General features: G+C 43.5%; 2 protein-coding genes across 9 annotated transcripts; one reads left to right on the top strand and one right to left on the bottom strand.

Annotated features, from left to right (window-relative positions):
* Positions 1–129: 129 nt before the first annotated feature.
* LOC119895828 (GTPase IMAP family member 7-like) lies at positions 130–7,147 on the top strand. 4 transcript variants are annotated; one of them, XM_038709186.1, is made up of 4 exons: positions 141–266; positions 1,028–1,072; positions 4,542–4,643; positions 5,922–7,147. In XM_038709186.1, exons 1-4 carry the CDS (start codon positions 245–247, stop codon positions 6,683–6,685), a joined length of 933 nt encoding a protein of 310 aa, XP_038565114.1. In that variant the 5' UTR covers positions 141–244; the 3' UTR covers positions 6,686–7,147. The 4 variants fall into 4 exon arrangements, with proteins under 4 accessions (XP_038565115.1, XP_038565116.1, XP_038565114.1 ...); XM_038709185.1 differs by having other exon boundaries at positions 4,533–4,643; XM_038709187.1 differs by lacking the exon at positions 1,028–1,072 and having other exon boundaries at positions 130–266; positions 4,533–4,643.
* Positions 7,148–10,179: 3,032 nt separating this feature from the next.
* On the bottom strand, positions 10,180–21,393 carry LOC119895830. Of its 5 annotated transcripts, none has more exons than XM_038709192.1 (10): positions 21,323–21,393; positions 18,925–19,045; positions 18,730–18,852; positions 16,811–17,119; positions 15,520–15,657; positions 14,917–15,003; positions 14,450–14,530; positions 12,743–12,841; positions 10,477–11,837; positions 10,180–10,384 (listed from the first exon to the last, which is right to left on the bottom strand). In XM_038709192.1, the coding sequence occupies exons 3-9, from the start codon at positions 18,779–18,781 to the stop codon at positions 11,713–11,715; spliced, it is 891 nt and encodes a 296-aa protein (XP_038565120.1). In that variant the 5' UTR covers positions 18,782–18,852; positions 18,925–19,045; positions 21,323–21,393; the 3' UTR covers positions 10,180–10,384; positions 10,477–11,712. The 5 variants fall into 5 exon arrangements, with proteins under 5 accessions (XP_038565120.1, XP_038565118.1, XP_038565121.1 ...); XM_038709190.1 differs by having other exon boundaries at positions 18,938–19,045; XM_038709193.1 differs by lacking the exon at positions 21,323–21,393 and having other exon boundaries at positions 10,477–10,575; positions 10,656–11,837; positions 18,938–19,607.
* Between the last annotated feature and the right edge of the window lie 430 nt (positions 21,394–21,823).

Raw genomic sequence — 21,823 nt, 5'->3', positions numbered from 1 at the left:
CTGCAGGACTGGATCCACATATTTATACGTTACTTACATTAGAAAGTCTTCCGAACCTGGGTTAGACCACTTCCTGCTGGGGATAGGTGATCTGACGCCACGCCCACGTAAATCAGCTGACAAAGGGTTAATGCAGGTGCTGGGGCTCAAAATGGCGGCAGCAACACTTTCTTAGTGATCGCGTGCTTTTAGCACTCGTGTTGATTTAAACTGGACGTGGAGGAAACCAGATTCACCCGAGCTGATGGAGGAGAGAGAGAAAGCCGGTAAGTTTCATTTTATAAGCTGCTTTCCCTGCAGAGTGAACTGTGCGCAGTGGAAATATTCACAAGTGTAAACCTGTGTGCATTAGTGAGCACTGCGATACGCTGTGCGCATTTACGCACGAGGCAGAGCAGCATGAAGCACCTGAGGGCAGCCTCTCTGATCAGGAAAGGAGAATTCTGTTCACACTCATCCATGAAGATAAAGACGAAATGTTTCTCCATGTTTGTGAATTATTAAAAAATCAAAACACCATATATTTATTAAAATGCGCTGTAACGCGTTACTGAGATTGTAACGGGTAGAATTATTACTAATATATTTTAAGTTACATAATAACATGTTAGATATATTATTATCATTAGTGATTGTGATCACTGCCTTACAGCAAAAAGCTATAGGCCTACATTACTGTAACTGCGTTACTCCCAACACTGGTCACTAGTAACCAAAAATACCAGTAACTAATAAATAAGCAGAGCAGCTTTTAAATAGCGAGTAGTGAATAAATGTTTAAAGGGCTTGCTACAGGGACAGAGGACAGCTGAACAGATTGGCCTGACAGCTAAAGTGAAACTACCAGACAGATGATGATAAGGAGTGTTTTAAAGGGGTCATGATCGGATAGTTACCCACACAGAGAAGGTTTCAGCAAAGGAAATGAAAATTATAACACACACATATTTAAAATATATATATATATATATATATATATACACACACACACACACAGTAGTTATCTCTCTGTCTGTTTCTCCCTTCCGACCAGGAAGGAGGAGAACCCAGAGTATGGACGAACCTCCAACAGGTCTGAAACCAAACATCTGTTCATTCACTTCTTCTCCTGTGATTCCTGATGTTGGCGGCGGTGCTGTAGCCTACTTGAGTAAAACTACAGATACACTTGCTAAATATTACTGCACTAAAAGTATTTAATTTAAATTTCTACTTGCGTCTAAAGTACCTGCTTTAAAAAACACTGAAGTATCAAAAGTAAAGAGTACTATTAGTATAGTTCTGTGTGTCAGGGGTCCCCGACATGACAAAGCAAATTTTCCTCTGTATTAAACACTGTCATTATAAACAGGCTAATAACTCTACTGCCTGGAGTATTAATTAAGTACTAATACCTCACTTTAAAAATACTCTGTATTAGTAGAAGTACTGCATTGAAAATGTTCTTAAAGTAAAAGTATGTGAGTATAATCATGACGATGCACTTCCAGTCCTGTGATTTTGTACTGTTAGTTATTTATATATATATATATATATATACACACACACACACACACTAATGTGCAGCAGGATGTTGAGCTGCAGCTCGTTCAGACTGCAGCTGATGAGTCTTTTCATTCTGGATCAATCTGCTCATTATTTTCTTCATTAATTGAAAACAGTGAGAAATGTTGTCCCAGTGACTCAGAGACTCTGTCACAGTGTTTGTTCTGTCTAACAAACAGCACAAACTCAACATTAATACAGATAAAATAAGGAAAAGCAGCGAATCTTCACGTCTGTGAACCATGAAATGATTTTACATGAAAAACAAAGTGCTACATTTCACTGTATAATAATCCTGTCAGCTGCACTTTATAAACTGGAGTTTAATTTATAACTCAGCCTCATACGTCAGATAAATGTGATGAAGTAAAAATATCTCCCTCTGAGATGGAGCAGAAGGAGACAGTGACAGGAAAAGAAAATACTCAAGTAAAGTACAAATACCTCTAATTTGTGCTTAAGTGCAGGTACGTAGTTACCATCTGTGTTAGTGAGGGACGGTTCTGCTGGTGTCTCTCCAGAGGAAGTTGTGTCTGAGAGATTTCATGTGGTCACCGGCTCACTTCTGCTTTTCCTTTCACAATAAAAGCATGTTAGAGTTGTGAGGGGAGGAGCCGCTGGATGGGACACAGGAAGCTCCTGTGCTGACCTGCAGTCTGAATGACTCACACGCTGCTTCTGGCTAATCAGGTGCTTTCCTGCATTCAGGTGGACAGCTCTAAGTACTACAGTACCCATGAGCCTCAGCTGCTGTTGTTACAGTTAAGAACAGATTGGTCGCCATGGTGAAGACGTCGTCTTTAGCTTCCTGCTGCTGTTAGCAGCTCATGTGACTGGATGTTTGTGAAATGCACCGTGGGAGTCGTAGTTTTTCCTACTTGTGAACTAGCAGCACATTTGATCCAAAAGATGTGAGGACAGAAAAATTTCAAAACAAAAGTCAAAATACTACGAGTCGTAATGTTTGGGGAATAAAGTGGTAATAGTAATCTTTATTTATGGAGTTCCACTGAGGACAGTTCAGCTTAGGGCAGGTTACAGGATTTATAAAGCACTTTTCAAAAACACTTCCACAAGTGCAAAGACAAAAAATAAATAAAACCCACATAAGATCCGTGATAGATGCAAGAAAACACTTCAGATAATAAAGTACAGTTAGGAGAAAAATAAAATCAAAATGCTTCCTATAAAAGAGTTCAATGACTCAGTCAACCTGATTTCCTCGGACAGGCTGATCCGGGGCCCCGACTGCAAACCGTCCCTTTAGTTTCAGTCGAGACTCTCTAACCGACTAAAGACCTCTGCCTGAAGATCTCAAGGTCTGTGCTGGGACAAGGTAGTTTATACGAACGAGTCCCTTCATGCTGCACACACAGAACTTAACTGAACATTAAACAGTCTGTGCTCAAACTCAGATGGACTCTCTTTCCCAAATGTCAGAGTATAAAAACCCCTGTCATCTTACCAGCAACGTGCTCTGACAGCTCAGTACATAGTGAGTCCCGAGACTAAAAGGTCAGAGACAGAACAGGGCGAGAGGCCACGAAGTGTCACAGTTGTGGTGACGAGAGGCAGGGTAAGCAGGCCGGTGGACCCAAACGCAGGACACAAAGGCCGACTGGTGCAGTTCAGTGGTTTATTAGGACTAACGAGCAGGGCGTGAGCAACACAGGTGAGGAGCATGAGGCTAACGAGGCAGACAGAGAGACAACTGGGGGAACAGACAGAACACAGGTTACTGAACACAGAACAGACCAGAGGAAGAAATATAAACTAATAAAGACACAAGCAGTGTAAACAGAGTAACTGGACACAATAACTGAAACTCAAAACACAGACAGACTCCGGACAGGATCGTGACACGAAGAGCTTTAAAAGTGATCAATAACATTTTAATGTCTAATGTAAAACACACTGGGAGCCGGAGTGGTGAAGCTGAAACAGGGTGATGCCTGGCAGCTGAGTTCTGGACACTCTGGAGTCCATCAGTAGTAAAACACCTGTTGCAGTGATCCAGGCGTGATGAGATGAAGACGTGTAAAATGGTCTCAGTGTCCTTAAAAGTTAACATTGATGATATTTTTGATATATTTCTAAGCTGGTAAAAACATGATTGCACAAGCTCGAAACTTAGATAACTGTCGAACCAGACGCCAAGATTCAACAGGCCTGATATGATCCACCAGGGATCCAAAGACCAGGATCTCTGTTCTGTCTGAGTTCAGATGGAGGAAATAATTTGACATCCAGTTTCTGACATCACAGAGACAGGCAGTAAGTGAACTCAGCATCCCAGGCTCTGTGGATCTGACGGGCAGGTACATCAGTGTGTCATCAGCGTAAACATGAAAAGAGACACAATGTTTCTGGATAATGTGTCCAAGGGGAAGCAGATACAAGGAAAATAAAATGGGTCCTAAGACCGACCGCTGAGTTCTTATCAGAGTCATGATGATGAGACTTCTGGTTTATTAGAACTTAAGATTTTTGTAGCTCTGATCACTTTATTGGTTAGCAGTTATCAGATGTTGGATGGCCGGTTTCTCCAGCTGAATGAAGTCACGTCTGATTGTTGCAATGGAAACGTAAAATCTTGTCTGTCACGGTCCCCTGTATCTGCTGGCACGGGTCAGTTTCTGTTAAACAGAAAAATAGCCTGCAAGGTGTTGTGAAGGTGTGAAGTTAAATTGTGGGACTTGTACAAGGTGATGTCCTTGAAGAAGACGAAAACCATCCTGCCGTACTCGGGCCATCCCGGGGCTGAATTCATGCTGCTGCCTTCAGGGCGCAGATACAGTCTGCTACGATGCAGAACTGATTAAAAGGTCATTTATCCCGGCTGTTATCATTGTAAATCCTACCCTGTCAATTTAATTTGTGTCGGATTTATTTGTTGTTGATGCATATTGTTTGCTGCTGGCTGCTATTCAAATTGCTCCTTGTGGATAATAGTTACCCTGATCCTTGATCCACTCTTTGTGTTCCAGTGTCAGACATGAGGCTGGTTCTTGTTGGGAAGACTGGATCAGGGAAGAGCTCCAGCGGAAACACCTTACTGGGAAGAAACGCCTTCACTGAAGCGGTCAGCCTGCTGTCAGGTAAAACACACGCACAGGTTTTATTCCAGGAAATAACCGGGAAAGTTACACGGACTAAATGAAGAAGCTGGATTTTGTAAGAACAGTCGTCAAGGTTGTTAGAGCCACCTGAGGCCAGGTCTGAACGATGATCGTTCTTTTCTTCAGAAGTCATGAAAGGAAGAAGTCAGTTTATGATTAATACAGAATCAATAATAAAACTGGTAAACAGAAATAAACTGTCCTCACTGGAGCAGTGCTGAGTAAGCAGTGATTTCTCAACCCAGGTGTAAATGGCTTCTTCCTCTCTTCCAACCATCCATCCATCCTCTCTGTCCAGAATATGAACTTGGTTGTCACTGAAAGAGAGTCCTTTATCTTTCAGATGTAGGTAAACTGCTGAGTCTAAACCTGAGGAGTTCACTGCATTAGATACACTAGACTGCTTTTCTTGTGTTTGGGTGTGCGGTCTTTGGACCAGGATCTGTCTTAGCGTGTTCTTGGGTTTAAAAAACACAGGGAAATCCTCCTCTGATACTCCAGACACGTATGGAATCACAATGTTGTTGTGTTTGACCTTCTTCTCCTCATTCCCCGTGGTGGTGTTCTTCCTGGATTTAAAAAGTTTAAACTCAATGCTCTGTTTGGTTCATGAAGTCAACTGTTGGCTGCCTGCAGCTACACATCACCTGTCCTTTGACTGCAACCCCTCTATCTTCGTCTACACTAAAAACAAACGGGGAAAGTGCATGTGCGTGTTACTTTGTGGCTTTAATGACTCTGTAGACACAAAATCCAGATACCGTGCTGCAACCAGTGAAGAGCCGGAACAGTCCCATCTAGTATAGTACTTTTTTTTAGGGTATTAAAAATAAAAACTCAGGTTAAGTCTTATTTTTGGGACATTCAGGATTCAAAACTACTCGTTCCTACTAGAGAGCTGAGCTTAGACCCAGTCTGTGATGCACACCTAGGTCCTCATGTTTGCCTGCTGCCCTGCAGACAATGCACCCGTCCTCAATCCATATTCCTGTACCAGTGGCTCCAAGTAATTATTTTGCGCTGTGCACGACCGGGCCCCATGGGTCAAGGCCTGACCATCAGGGTCATTCCCAAAGGGTTGAGTAACACAGCAACTGCCGAACCACAGTAAGGAGTATGTAGGATGCACTTTCTCACGTCTGATGGACTTTTTACTGTTCTTACCTTTTGTCCTGTAAAGCATGTGTCTCTGTAATCACCCGCCCCCCTTCGTCATGATGAAGCTGTTGACTAAATCTGACTGTTTTCTCTCCTCAGTGACCGGACAGTGCTGCAAGCAGAAAGGTTTGGTCTTCGGCAGAGAGCTGACCGTCGTCGACACGCCCGGCCTCTTAGACACCTCAGAGTCTGACCACACAGTGAAGAGAGAGATCGCCAAATGCATCAACATGTCGGCCCCGGGGCCCCATGCCATCCTGCTAGTTATCAAGGTGAGACCCTTCACAGAAGAGGAAAGAAATTCTGTCAGGAAGGTGGAGGAGGTCTTTGGGAAGGATGCATGGAAGAACACCATCATCCTCTTCACGTACGGAGACCGAGTTGAGTCAGACTTTGAGCGACAGCTGGAGGAGGCCGGACCGGAGCTGCTGGAGATCCTGAGGAAGGCAGGAAACAGATATCATGTCTTCAACAACCTCAAAGCCAATGATCGTGGACAGGTCCTGGATCTGCTGGAGAAGGTGGAGCAGATGGTGGCTGCCAACGGAGGAGGGTTTTACTCCAACTACACCTACCAGCAGGTGGTGGAGATGCTGGATCAGAGAGAGGCAGAGCTCAGAGAGTTCTACCAGAAGAAACTGGAGGAGAAAATAAAAGCTGTGGAGTCCAAGTACGAGAAGAAGCTGAGTGAAGCTCAGCAGGAGCATCACAAGGTGGAGGAACGACTGCAGTCTGAGCTGCAGGAGGTGAAGCGCTACTATCATGCTTTGGAGAGTGGAGTCCGTCAGGTTGTGGAGCAGATAGTGTCAACCGACTCCAAAGAAGACATTCTGAAGTTTCATGAGACTCTGAAACTAAACTAAAGCTTGTAAACTCTGCTGGACCCTCCGCTGTGTCCAGCTGGACAGCTCTGTAGCCTGACTGTGTTCAAACTCTGAGAACTTGATTCTGGGAAAATGTGTCTAAACAGATGCACAAACAACAAGAATACTTCCATTTCTTGAAGTACTCTCCAAACTGGGTGTTGGTACCAACTGAAGTGCCATGCTATCTTACCCTGGTACTACCATGTGTTTTGCCAACTGTTGTGTCCACTATGCCAAACCTGTTTTTATGTTAGACTGAGTAGTTGTGGAATTGTTTTGGCTTGTCTCTGCTCATGTGTTTCAAGGCTGAGTAAGACCAAATATTCCACTGTCTTAAATCTTTATGTACTTCTTTTCTCTGGGCCAGACACTCCAAGCGGGGGTGGGACCACTGGCCTAAGTGAATCTGTGGAGTACTTCTCTGTTCTAATTTTTCCTTTAATAAATATCAAAAAACAACTACTCGTTATAGCTTATTTAACTATTTAATTCCTCACCACCCGGTGAAAGAAACTATTTCCACCACATCATGGTACTCTTAGTTTGATTGCATACTCACAAAGCCAAATAATGATGGTCACTGATGGTAGGTTCCCAAGCTGGGGAAACAACCCATCAATCACTTTTTGTGTGATTAAGAATGTGGTCATCATTCGCTGGCTAACATAAAGTCACTGTGAAACATAAAGTCACTGTGAAACAATTCCACTTAATAATAATATAACTTGGCGGGTCTCTTAAATATTGTATAATATAAAGTTTTTGAAAGGCAACCTCTCTGCGTCATTAACACGCTGCATAATGCCCGCCTAGCGGCTAGTGTGGCACCCCTCAAACACTGGTGAAGAAACACGCTGAGCTGTGCACCAACGTTAGCAACTACTCCCAGACATCTGCAATTGGTCCTGGCCTCTGAAACTAGTTCCAGACCTCTGCAACTAGTCCCACCATCTACAACTACAGGTGCTGGTCATATAATTAGAATATCATCAAAAAGTTGATTCGTGTCAGTAATTCCATTCAAAAAGTGAAACTTATATAATGTATACATTCATTCCACACAGACTGAGATATTTCAAGTGTTCATTTTAATTTTGATGATTATAACTGACAACTAATGAAAACCCTCAAATCAGTTTCTCAGAAAATTAGAATATTGTGAAAAGGTTCAATATTGAAGACACCTGGTGCCACACTCTAATCAGCTAATTAACTCAAAACACCTGCAAAGACCTTTAAATGGTCTCTCAGTCTAGTTCTGTAGGCTACACAATCATGGGGAAGACTGCTGACTTGACAGCTGTCCAAAAGACGACCATTGACACCTTGCACAAGGAGAGCAAGACACAAAAGGTCATTGCTAAAGAGGCTGGCTGTTCACAGAGCTCTGTGTCCAAGCACATTAATAGAGAGGTGAAGGGAAGGAAAAGATGTGGTAGAAAAAAAGTGTACAAGCAATAGGGATAACCGCACCCTGGAGAGGATTGAGAAACAAAACCCATTCAAAAATGTGGGGGAGATTCACAAAGAGTGGACTGCAGCTGGAGTCAGTGCTTCAAGAACCACCACACACAGACGTATGCAAGACATGGGTTTCAGCTGTCGCATTCCTTGTGTCGAGCCACTCTTGAACAAGACACAGTGTCAGAAACGTCTCACTTGGGCTAAAGACAAAAAGGACTGGACTGCTGCTGAGTGGTCCAAAGTTATGTTCTCTGACGAAAGTAAATTTTGCATTTCCTTTGGAAATCAAGGTCCCAGAGTCTGGAGGAAGAGAGGAGAGGCACAGAATCCACGTTGCTTGAAGTCCAGTGTGAAGTTTCCACAGTCAGTGATGGTTTGGGGTGCCATGTCATCTGCTGCTGTTGGTCCACTGTGTTTTCTGAGGTCCAAGGTCAATGCAGCCGTCTACCAGGAAGTTTTAGAGCACTTCATGCTTCCTGCTGCTGACCAACTTTATGGAGATGCAGATTTCATTTTCCAACAGGACTTGGCACCTGCAGACAGTGCCAAAGCTACCAGTACCTGGTTTAAGGACCATGGTATCCCTGTTCTTAATTGGCTAGCAACCTCGCCTGACCTTAACCCTATAGAAAATCTAGGGGTTATTGTGAAGAGGAAGATGCGATACACCAGACCCAACAATGCAGAAGAGCTGAAGGCCACTATCAGAGCAACCTGGGCTCTCATAACACCTGAGCAGTGCCACAGACTGATCGACTCCATGCCACGCCGCGTTGCTGCAGTCTTTCAGGCAAAAGGAGCCCCAACTAAGTATTGAGTGCTGTACATGCTCATACTTTTCAAGTTCATACTTTTCAGTTGGCCAACATTTCTAAAAATCCTTTTTTTTTTATTGGTCTTAAGTAATATTCGAATTTTCGGAGATACTGAATTTGGGATTTTCATTAGTTGTCGGTTTTTATCATCACAATTAAATGAAATAAACATTTCAAATGTATCAGTCTGTGTGGAATGAATGAATTATTATTTTTGAATGGAATTACTGAAATAAATCAACTTTTTGATGATATTCTAATTATATTACCAGCACCTGCAGTTCCCGACCTCTGCAACTAGTCTCCGACCTCTGCAACTACTTCACAGACATCTGTAACTGGTCCTGACCTCAGCAACTAGTTCCACCATCTGCAACTAGTTCCCGACCTCTGCAACTAGTTCCCGACCTCTGCAACTAGTCCCCAACCTCTGCAACTAGTCCCAACATAACTAGTTCCCGAACTTTTGCAACTAGTCCCTGGCCTCTGCACCTAGTTCCCAGACATCTGCAACAGGCCCAGGCCTCTGCAACTAGTCCCCAACCTCTGCAACTAGTTCAGACATCTGCAAATGGTCCTGACCTCTGCAACTAGTTCCACCATCTGCAACTAGTTCCCAGACATCTGCAACTGGTCCTGACCTCTGCAAAATGTCCCCAACCTCTGCAGCTTGTTCCCAGACATCTGCAACGAGTTTTTAGACATTTGCTAGTGTGTCTGACTTTTGCAGCTAGTCCCCAGAGTACTGTAGCTAGTCCAGAAGTTGCAACAAAACAAAAATAACAGAATCATCTGGAAGGTTCATACAAGTTTACTTTATTTTTTTTAATAAAAGTAAGTCCCCAACTAGTCCCCAACCTCTGCAACTAGTCCCCGACCTCTCCAAATACTTCCCAGACATCTGCAACTGATCCTGGCCTCTGCAACTAGTCCCCAACCTGCTCACCTAGTTCACAGACATCTGCAAGTGGCCCTGGTCTCTAACTAGTCCCCAGACATTTGCTACTAGTCCCTAACCTATACAACTAGTTCCCATAAATCTGCTACTGGTCTTGGCCTCTGCAACTAGTCCCCAACCTCTGCAACTAGTTCCCAGACATCTGTAAGTGAGTTCTCAAACATTTGCTAGTGTGTCTGACCTTTGCAGCTAGTCCTCAGAGTACTGTAGCTAGTCCAGAAGTTGCACCAAAACAAAAATAACAGAATCATCTGGAAGGTTCATACAAGTTTACTTTATTTTTTTAAATAAAAATAAGAAACTGAAAAATGCACAACCGGTAAGACAGTGGATGGAAACTAAAGGTTAGTTGGGGTGTACAGGTGAGACACAGCAAGCTAAAAACAACATGAGCTCTGATTGGTCGTCACACGTAGATGTCTTCCACATCCACAGACATCTGCTTTGTGATTGGTGTTTCTATGGTAAGAACAGGATTACAGTGAGCTGTTTAGAGTAGAACAAGTTAGCATTATTTAGCATCTGTTACTGTAATTTTGTGTATGTGTTACCATAAATAGAGTCCTGCTCTCTCTGGTGCTTCCCTTCCTCCTCGTCTTTCCCCTTGTTGGTGACATGCATCATCTCATATACATTTTTCTTCAAAGGATCTGAAGCAAGAGAGCAGATTTTAATCTACTGACTTCTGCAACTAGTTACCAGACATCTGCAATTAATATGCAGTCCTGACCTCTGTAACATGTTCTCAACCTTTGCAATTAGTCCCCAGACATCTGCAACTAGTTCCCAGACAACTGCAACTAGTCCCCGGACATCAGCAATAAGTCCCCCACCGCTGCAACAAGTCTCTGACCTATACACCTAAATGTGAGTTGTGGTGTACAGGTAAGACACAGCAAGCTAAAAACAAGATGATCTCCAATTGGTCATCACATGTAGATGTCTTCTACATGCACAGACATCTGCTGTTATTTTATGTTATTATTGTTTTATTGTATGAGTAAGCACATCGTCAGCAGTGTACAATCCTGAGTCAAATTCCTCATTTGTGTGTACACATACCTGGCAATAAAGCTGATTCTGATTCCATGGAAACAAGAGGATTAATGTGAACTATTGAGTAGAACATGTTAGCATTATATAGCATCTGTTAGCATATGTTACTGTATGTTTGTGTGTGTGTTACCATAACTAGAGCCCTGCTCTCTCTGGTGCTTCCCTTCCTCCTCGTCTTTCCCCTTGTTGGTGACGTGCATCATCTCATAAACATTTTTTTAGTTCCCAGACATCTGCAATTAGTTCCCGGACGTCTGCAATTAATATGCAGTCCCCAACCTCTGCAACCAGTCCCCTTCCTCTGCAACTAGTCCCCAACTTCTGCAATTAGTCCCCAGACATCTGCAACTAGTCCCCAGACAACTGCAACTAGTCCCCGGACATCAGCAATAAGTCCCCCACCGCTGCAACAAGTCTCTGACCTCTGCACCTAAAGGTGAGTTGTGGTGTACAGGTAAGACACAGCAAGCTAAAAACAAGATGAGCTCTAATTGGTCATCACATGCAGATGTCTTCTACATCCACAGACATCAGCTGTTATTTTATGTTATTTTTGTTTTATTGTATTACTGTATGAGTAAGCAAATCGTCAGCAGTGTACAATCCTGAGTCAAATTCCTCATTTGTGTGTACACATACCTGGCAATAAAGCTGATTCTGATTCCATGGAAACAAGAGGATTAACTATTGAGTAGAACATGTTAGCATTATATAGCATCTGTTAGCATTTGTTACTGTATGTTTGTGTGTGTGTTACCATAACTAGAGCCCTGCTCTCTCTGGTGCTTCCCTTCCTCCTCGTCTTTCCCCTTGTTGGTGACGTGCATCATCTCATAAACATTTTTCTCCCAAGGATCTTAAAGCGAGAGAGAGAGTTGCAGATTTTAATCTATTGACTTTTCAGTCCCCAACCTCTGCAACAAGTCTCCGACTTCTGCAGCTAGTCCCCGACCTCTGCAACTAATCGCCAACCCCTGCAACAAGTCTCCGACCTCTGCAGCTAGTCCCCGACCTCTGCAACTAATCACCAACCTCTGCAACAAGTCCCCGACCTCTGCAGCTAGTCCCCGACCTCTGCAACTAATGCCCGACCTCTGCAACTAGTTCCCAGACATCTGCAACTAGGTCCCGAATGTCTGCAATTAATATACAGTCCCCTTCCTCTGCAACTAGTCCCCAACTTCTGCAACTAGTTCCCAGACATCTACAACTAGTCTCCGGACCTCTGCAGCTAGTCCCCGACCTCTGCAACTAGTTCCCAGACATCTGCAACTAGTTCCCGGACGTCTGCAATTAATATGCAGTCCCCAACCTCTGCAACCAGTCCCTTTCCTCTGCAACTAGTCCCCAACTTCTGCAGCTAGTCCCCAGACATCTACAACTAGTTCCTGGACATCTGCATTAAGTCCCCCACCGCTGCAACAAGTCTCTGACCTCTGCACCTGTGGTGTACAGGTAAGACACAGCAAACTAAAAACAAGATGAGCTCTAATTGGTCATCACATGCAGATGTCTTCTACATCCACAGACATCAGCTGTTATTTTATGTTATTGTTTTATTGTATTATTGTATGAGTAAGCAAATCGTCAGCAATGTACAATCCTGAGTCAAATTCCTCATTTGTGTGTACACATACCTGGCAATAAAGCTGATTCTGATTCCATGGAAACAAGAGGATTAATGTGAACTATTGAGTAGAACATGTTAGCATTATATAGCATCTGTTAGCATTTGTTACTGTATGTTTGTGTGTGTGTTACCATAACTAGAGCCCTGCTCTCTCTGGTGCTTCCCTTCCTCCTCGTCTTTCCCCTTGTTGGTGACGTGCATCATCTCATAAACATTTTTCTCCCAAGGATCTTAAAGCGAGAGAGAGAGTTGCAGATTTTAATCTATTGACTTTTCAGTCCCCAACCTCTGCAACAAGTCTCCGACTTCTGCTGCTAGTCCCCGACCTCTGCAACTAATCACCAACCTCTGCAACAAGTCTCCGACCTCTGCAGCTAGTCCCCGACCTCTGCAACTAATCTCCAACCTCTGCAACAAGTCTCCGACCTCTGCAACTAGTCCCCGACCTCTGCAGCTAGTCCTCGAACTCCGCGGCTAGTTCCCGACCTCTGCAGCTAGTCTCCAACCTCTGCAACTAGTCCTCGAACTCCGCAGCTAGTTACTAGCCCCCGACCTCTGCAGCTAGTCCTCGAACTCCGCGGCTAGTTCCCGACCTCTGCAGCTAGTCTCCGACCTCTGCAACTAGTCCTCGAGCTCCGCAGCTAGTTACTAGCCCCCGACCTCTGCAGCTAGTCCTCAAACTCCGCGGCTAGTTCCCGACCTCTGCAGCTAGTCTCCGACCTCTGCAACTAGTCCTCGAACTCCGCAGTTAGTTACTAGTCCCCGACCTCTGCAGCTAGTCCTCGAACTCCGCAGCCAGTTACTAGTCCCCGACCTCTGCAGCTAGTCCTCGAACTCCGCGGCTAGTTACTAGTCCCCGACCTCTGCAGCTAGTCCTCGAACTCCGCGGCTAGTTACTAGCCCCCGACCTCTGCAGCTAGTCCTCGAACTCCGCGGCTAGTTACTAGTCCCCGACCTCTGCAGCTAGTCCTCGAACTCCGCGGCTAGTTACTAGTCCCCGACCTCTGCAGCTAGTCCTCGAACTCCGCGGCTAGTTACTAGTCCCCGACCTCTGCAGCTAGTCCTCGAACTCCGCAGTTAGTTACTAGCCCCGACCTCTGCAGCTAGTCCTCGAACTCCGCAGTTAGTTACTAGTCCCCGACCTCTGCAGCTAGTCCTTGAACTCCGCGGCTAGTCCCTGACCTCTGCAGCTAGTCCTCGAACTCCGCAGCCAGTTACTAGTCCCCGACCTCTGCAGCTAGTCCTCGAACTCCGCAGCTAGTCCTTGAACTCCGCAGCTAGTTATTAGTCCCCGACCTCTGCAGCTAGTCCTCGAACTCCGCATCTAGTTATTAGTCCCCGACCTCTGCAGCTAGTCCTTGAACTCCGCAGCTAGTCCTTGAACTCTACAGCTAGTTACTAGTTCCCAGACCTCTGCAACTAGTTCCCTGATATGTGCAACTAATATGCAGTCCCTAATCTCTGCAGCTAGTCCCCGACATCTGCAGCTAGTTCCCAATCTCTGAAACTAGTCCCCAGACATATGCAACTACTTCATCAGACCTTTTCAGCTAGTCCCCAGAGCTCTTTGCTAAAATGCACAACAGGTAAACAGTGTGGGAATCTGAAGGTCGGTGGTGGAATACGGGTAAGACACAGCAAGCTAAAAACAAGATGAGCTCTGATTGGTTGTCACACTTAGATTTCTTCTATGTCTACAGACATCTGCTGTGTGATTGGTGTTTCCATGGAAACAAAAGGATTACTGTGAAATGTTGAGAGCAGAACAAATTAGTATCTTATAGCATTGTATGCGTATGATGTGTGTGTGTGTGTGTGTGTGTGTGTGTGTGTGTTACCATAACTAGACTTCTGCTCTGTCTTGTGCTTGTCATCTTTCGCGTCACACATCATCACTTCAACATTTTCTTCCAAAGGACCTGAAGCAATAGAGTAAATTTGAATCTTGTGATTTCTTAGTCCCCAATCTCAGCAGCTAGTCCCAGACCTCAGCAGTCAGTCATTGACCTCTGTAACTAGTTCCCAACTTTTGCAACTAGTTCCCAACATCTGTAGCTAAAATACAGAGCAGATAAGAGACAGTGGATGGAAACTAAAGGTGAGTTGTGGTGTACAGGTAAGACACAGCAAGCTAAAAACAACATGAGCTCTGATTGGTCGTCACACGTAGATGTCTTCTACATCCACAGACGTCTGCTGTGTGATTGGTTTTTCCATGGAAACAACATGATTACAGTGAAGAACCAGTTGGCATCTTATATTGTCTGCTAGCATATGTTACTGTGTGTTTGCATGTGTGCGTTACCATAACTACATTGTGGCTCCTCCTCGTCTTTCCCCTCGTTGCTATGGCTAGTGTGCATCACCACATAAACATTTTCCTGTGGTGGACCTGAAGCAGGAGAGCAGATTATAATCTGACTTCTTATTAATGTTCATCTGCTGAGAGTTTAGAGGAACCAGGAGCTATATTACAAAACCAACACAATGTATACAGATAGAACTTATAACTTAACGATGTGTTGCTTTGATAACAAAACACTCGTTTGGAGAAAGGCTCTACGATAGGAGGAAATCAAGAAAAACTATGAAAAACATGGTACCGTTAGCCCGCAGCCTTTATTATCGCCATAATTCATTTTCCCGAGGAGAGGTACCATTGGTTGCTAGGTAACCAACAAGAAAATGGGTACGTGGTGTTTGATTAAGAATTTAGGATTCCCTTCCCTGAGATAAGACAGGATTCCTAAAGTTAGTTTGGTTAGATTTGCTTCTGTAATACCAAATTGGGAAAAATCCTGTCTTAGACTCATCCTCTCGTAACTTAAGACTTTAGATATGAAGTTTCTGTAATACGGCCCCAGGTCTTTATGTAAGAGCTCAGGCTGTCTCTGATTGGCTGTTGTACCTGTAGTCCTCATCATCTGACTCTTCCTCCTCCTCAAGATGAAGAAGATGATGAAGAGCAGCATCAGGAGGAAGCAGCAGGTTAAAACAGACACCACCACACTGCTGCTGCCGCCGCCGCCGCCGCCGCCGCCATCATCTTGGTTTGGTTTAGGAAAAGATGAAATAATGACATTAGGGCTTATTATGTTTCCTACTAAAGCTGCATAACCTACGAAACCTCAATAAAGAGGTTCAATGTTGACCTTTTGTTTCACACGGGAAACGAACACCAGTCTCCTGGGTGAAAGTCCGGTGTTTGGCCAGCCGTCCTCCGCAGCCACCTCCTTACTCTGACTTTTCTGTTAGATATCCTACATCCTGCCTTTAGCGTTGAAAACTGACACTAACAAGATCCCCAGTGCGTTACAAACTGACACCAGCGGGTCTCGACCGCGCGTCCTTATGTGACGACGCGGGAGTGAGAACGTGTTGAGGGCGTCCATGCTGACGCTTCGTCAGGCTTTCTCACAGCGTCGGTATTTGACGTCCTGGGATGAGACCGTGTTGGTGCGGCCGGCTGCAGTCAGTAACGTTACAGCAGAGCCGACAGAGAGCGGCGTCTGTTGAGTTTATATGTTTCATAATAAATATCAAGCTTCAAAACTGGAAATGGAAAAACTTCATGGAAATCTTCAGGCTAACAGTGGAGCGGTCTGCATTTATTAACTAGTGTGATGAAGAGAGAGCAGATTATTCACACACACAAAGACAAACTGGTTTTATTTCATGTGACCACAGATGTTCTCCCTCAGGTAAATGTGAACACCTGTAATTAATAGGCAAGAAATTATGAACCAGCACAGCGTCATCTGCTAATTTCATTTGTCTGTAAATCATTTATTATAGGAGACAATAATAAATAATGTATATTTTGAAACGGTCTTTACCTATTGCCGTGTTTAACAGACTATAATATTAATGTAGTATTTTGTGGCCACACGCTGGGAAAACTGTCCTGGTGTTCATGTGGCAGGTTCTCTGATCAGGAGATGATGACTGAATGTCTCATCACATATAGATCCAGGTGTGTGTTCTTTACCTTTATCTCAGGAAGACCGTCTGTAGCTGAAATCATTCCAGTCACATCCGCATCAGATAAAAGATTGTATTTCTAAAGTCATGCGCTACTCAAATAATTTTTTTCAGTAAATTCTTTTGTACTCTTACTCAGGTAGTTATCATCTTGTACTTCTACCTGAGTATTTCTTTTTGATGCTGTGAGTAACAGTAGTAGTTTTTGGCTACTCTACCTCTGGTGTCTCTGGACTCCACCCTGAGCAGGATGACCTTGTCCATCTTTCGTTTCCCTCCTTCATCAAACACCTGCAGGCTGTAGTTTCCTGCGTCAGCGGTCTGAACTCGGCTGAATCTCAGCGAGCCGTTTCTCAGCAGCTCACAGCGTCCGCCGCCACAGGTCCTGTTGTTGTTCTTCGGGGTCAACAACTGGCTGGGAAGCTGAGTCCATCGAAAGTCCCATTTATTGTTCACCGGCCCTGTCAGGTTCGGGTCCAGCAGGACCGCCTCGCCGCTGTGGGCCATGATGGTCTCTGCAGAGGCAGCTGGGGTCAGAGGTCACACACAGTTTATCACACGACTGAGGTGAAGTCAAAATAGATTTAAAATTATCACAATATTAAGAAACCAGAAGAAGCTGGTGTGCAACAGGAACTTTACCACTACAGGACAAACAGACGTCTGTGTTGGTCCAACAATCAGAAACCTTTATTACAGACTCACAGTCTAGATCTTACCCACATCAATACCAAAAGACATGCCCACAAACACATACATAAAAGCCACCAGACTCAATCATGGTTAGAATATCAACAATAATCAGGGTGATTTTATTGTGATGAGAAGGTGTCCTGTTTTAATAACACATATAGAATATAAAATCATCAGCATAGCAACGAACACGAATAGTTTTACCAAATATAAATAAATATACAGAGGAGCCGAGCAGGTAGCTCTGTGGTTCACCAGAGGAAACTGTGCTCGACTCACAGGTTATTATTAAGAATCAAACCATGTCAAAGGATGTGATGAAAAAAACGGCTGCCATCAACCGTATCTAATTCTGCACGTCAGTCAATATCGATCAGTACACCACAAACCAGACTGTCTTTGCTTGTGGTTCAGCATTGTGTGGGTCTGTTTTCATGATGGTCTGCTGTTGTGTGTCTGACTTTCTGGCAGTTTGGCTGTTGAATAGTGACCTCTGACTACAGAAGCTGTCGTGTGGTACGAGGCACCCATCAACCGGTGTAATGAATTTGATTTATCATCTACAAACTGCACACATCAGTTAAATAAGCAAGGATATTGTAAGCTTTGTAAGATTTTAGCTTACTGAAGCCTGCTCCTGCTGCGCAGTGCTGGGTGTCCTTTTTGACCAGGAAACCCTGACCCCGGTTGTCACTGTATAATTCGCACCCTGACTGTAATATAGCTTTATAATTTTTTGTTGATTTTCATTTTTGTTCTATCTTTCTAAATTATGTTTTTATGTATTTTTTCACTGTTTCTGAAACAACATGCAAATATCTCCAGTGCAGATCAGTAAAGTCTTATTTAATTTTAATCACGCCAGGTTCATAAACAATCTCCACCTAACCATTTCCCCCCTGTTTTAGGTGCATATTTATATTATATATTTATAATTTAATATCCTATGAAATATTCTAAACAATTCAAGTTTGGGCTGTCAGGTTACTTTTGAAACTGAATATTCAAAATAAAATTCATTTAATATGGTTTTTAGGACAAAATATGTTTGCAGTTACACATTAACAAGGTCACATGTTTATTAAATACAAGGGTAATGCAAAAAACTACTTACTTTTGCGCCACTTCTGTTTAAAGTGAAATTATACGGAAGTCGTTGTACATTTGTACAAAATACCACCTGATATTGAAAGACCACATCTGTGAGTTAGTGACCACAGCAAAAATATATCTCTGCCTGAAACATTATCTTTTAAAATCAGGTTCTTCTGAAAAACGGTACTTTTGCCCCCGCCCTCCCCTACTTTTACTGAAGTGCAGGTTCAGAATCCAGGTTTAAAGTGAGGGACTGAACTGAAAATCCTGTTACCATAAAAACGCTATATATGAATGACAGAAAGCAACAAACTAAATGTTTCCCATTCTCAGATCAAAACCGACTGACCGTCACTCTTCATCATCATCATCAGGATCAGTAACCTGGCCAGAAACAACATGGCCGCCGTCTGAAGTCAACTCTGCAGCTGCAGGACCCTTCTGGCTCCACCCCCCTGAGCTGTCAATCACTCTGAGGAGGAAACGCACACTTTCAGAGGTGAATGTGTGTGTGTGTGTGGGGGGGGGGGGTGACATACGCTACCTGTTCCACAGACCTCAGACCAGCTGACTGAAGACGGCTTGTCAAACGTCCCCAGTTTGACCAGGCTGATTTTTGGTCCAGGTGTTCAGGTCAGGGTCAGTCTGTGTCCCTAAAAGTGACGCTGTGAGATGTAACAGTGGAGTCTGTTCAAATGAACTCGATCCCAGCAGCAAGGTACTCAATTACTGCTTAAGGACAACTGTCATGTACTTGAGTATTTCCCTTTTATGCTACTGTGTACTTCTACTACATCTCAATTCAATTCAGTTCAATTCAATTTTATTTATATAGCGCCAAATCACAACAACAGTTATCTCACAGCGCTTTTCATAAAAGAGCAGGTCTAGACCGTACTCTATGATGATAATATCTCAGAGTGATGTACTGCTGAGCCGACCTGAATCTTATCTAAGAGGGAAATATTCTTCTTCACTCTACAGTATCTCACAGAGTCCACCCACCACATTTCTGTAAATATCTGATTACATCGTATCATATATCAACACTGAAGAAACTTTGCTACAATGGAAATATGAATAATGGAGGCCACAAAATATTCACACTTTGGACATTTTCACTTAGGGGTGTCCTCCCTTTTGTTACCAGCAGTTTTGACATTGACGGCTGTGTGATGTGTTATTTTGAGGGGACAGCAGATTTACACTGTTATACAAGCTGCACTACTTTACACTGTTATACAAGCTGCACGCTCACTACTTTACACTGTTATACAAGCTGTACGCTCACTACTTTACACTGTTATACAAGCTGCACGCTCACTACTTTACACTGTTATACAAGCTGTATGCTCACTACTTTACACTGTTATACAAGCTGTACGCTCACTACTTTACACTGTTATACAAGCTGCACGCTCACTACTTTACACTGTTATACAAGCTGCACGCTCACTACTTTACACTGTTATACAAGCTGTACGCTCACTACTTTACACTGTTATACAAGCTGCACGCTCACTACTTTACACTGTTACACAAGCTGTACGCTCACTACTTTACACTGTTATACAAGCTGTATGCTCACTACTTTACACTGTTACACAAGCTGTACGCTCACTACTTTACACTGTTATACAAGCTGCACGCTCACTACTTTACACTGTTATACAAGCTGTACGCTCACTACTTTACACTGTTACACAAGCTGTACGCTCACTACTTTACACTGTTATACAAGCTGTATGCTCACTACTTTACACTGTTATACAAGCTGTACGCTCACTACTTTACACTGTTATACAAGCTGTACGCTCACTACTTTACACTGTTATACAAGCTGCACGCTCACTACTTTACACTGTTATACAAGCTGCACGCTCACTACTTTACACTGTTATACAAGCTGTACGCTCACTACTTTACACTGTTATACAAGCTGCACGCTCACTACTTTACACTGTTATACAAGCTGTACGCTCACTACTTTACACTGTTACACAAGCTGTACGCTCACTACTTTACACTGTTACACAAGCTGTACGCTCACTACTTTATACTGTTATACAAGCTGTATGCTCACTACTTTACACTGTTATACAAGCTGTACGCTCACTACTTTACACTGTTATACAAGCTGCACGCTCACTACTTTACACTGTTATACAAGCTGTACGCTCACTACTTTACACTGTTACACAAGCTGTACGCTCACTACTTTACACTGTTATACAAGCTGCACGCTCACTACTTTACACTGTTATACAAGCTGTACGCTCACTACTTTACACTGTTACACAAGCTGTACGCTCACTACTTTACACTGTTATACCAGCTGCACGCTCACTACTTTACACTGGAGCAAAGTGTCATTTCTTCTGTGTTGAAGCATCAAAAGGTAGAATCAGATATTTCCTAAAATGTGAGGGGTGGACTCACTTTTGTGAGATACTGTAAAGTTTTACTCTCAGATGAAGATCTGACTTTGACACAATTGTTGAACCTCTGAAAGTAGAAAACGTGTATTCCGTTCCACCGCTGACAGAATTTGAATGTTTGACTGATAAACAGTAAATTTAACAACTTCAGTATAAAATGAGTGAAAGCAGGCGGCTACAGTTTTAAAATGGTGCTTCCGTGTTCAAGCATCAGTAATTCTTATCCAGCATTAAATAAAAATGTAACACTGAAACGTTGGCTGTACGGTAAGTACTTTTACTTTTATACTTTTTCCTTGTAATACTTAAGTAGATTTGAGTAGATAAGTAGATTTTGTATGCAGGAATTTTTGTGTATTTCATAATTGTTGTATTTCTACTTTGACTGAAGTAAAAGTTGTGAATACTTCTACCACTGCTGAGTGCCCCTGTCCCAGAACACAGAGATCTATGATATACAGTATGTAATAAATAAGTACCGAGGGTCAGAGAGTTTGGTCCTACCTGTCCGAGTCACATCAGAAGACAGAGCCTGAAAGACGACACCAGAGAATGTAAATGAAGGAGACTCGAACACAAACTGAGAACAGGAAACGAAACCTCTGACCCCAGACCACACGGTGTTTCAGTCTGTTCACATGGAGCTGGGGCCACTGAGACACTTTCACTCTGACAGACATTCACACCACAGGTTCATAAAGTACAAAGTGAGGTACCTGTGTGATCCAGGTAACTTCAGGAGGAACTCTGCGGTGTCGGGTGTGACTTCCTGATTGAACCTGATGATGAAAGGTGAATAAGTGTTACCAGAGGTCTGCTGTCTGCTGACAGATTATCTGCTCGCTGCATCTCTAAGTTGCAGCAAGCAGGCAGTCTTCGTGGTTAACTCGAGGTCACCCTGGAAACATGAGCATTTATACTCAGTGTGAGACGGTAGGTTTATTTGTGCCAGTAAAACAGGTTGTAAAGTGACATTAAGTTTGTAACTCCCTTCTACAGTATACA

This window comes from Micropterus salmoides, unplaced genomic scaffold, assembly GCF_014851395.1.
Source record: "Micropterus salmoides isolate LMB-PRFRI ecotype aquatic unplaced genomic scaffold, ASM1485139v1 Ms_hic_scaffold_9, whole genome shotgun sequence".
Classification (NCBI taxonomy): Eukaryota; Metazoa; Chordata; class Actinopteri; order Centrarchiformes; family Centrarchidae; genus Micropterus; species Micropterus salmoides.
The sequence above is the reverse complement of the archived record's forward strand: the minus strand, read 5'-3'. Positions and strand labels throughout refer to the sequence as shown.

Coding starts and splice junctions, on each gene's coding strand:
- LOC119895828 (XM_038709185.1), top strand. CDS start 245: ATGGAGGAGAGAGAGAAAGCCG. Junction 267..1,027: donor GGAGGAGAGAGAGAAAGCCG/GTAAGTTTCATT, acceptor TTTCTCCCTTCC/GACCAGGAAGGAGGAGAACC. Junction 4,644..5,921: donor AGCGGTCAGCCTGCTGTCAG/GTAAAACACACG, acceptor TTCTCTCCTCAG/TGACCGGACAGTGCTGCAAG.
- LOC119895830 (XM_038709192.1), bottom strand. CDS start 18,781: ATGTTGTTTCTGGCCAGGTTACTGATCCTGATGATGATGATGAAGAGT. Junction 15,658..16,810: donor GGAGTCCAGAGACACCAGAG/GTAGAGTAGCCA, acceptor AACCAAACCAAG/ATGATGGCGGCGGCGGCGGC. Junction 14,531..14,916: donor GGAGCCACAATGTAGTTATG/GTAACGCACACA, acceptor CTATTGCTTCAG/GTCCTTTGGAAGAAAATGTT.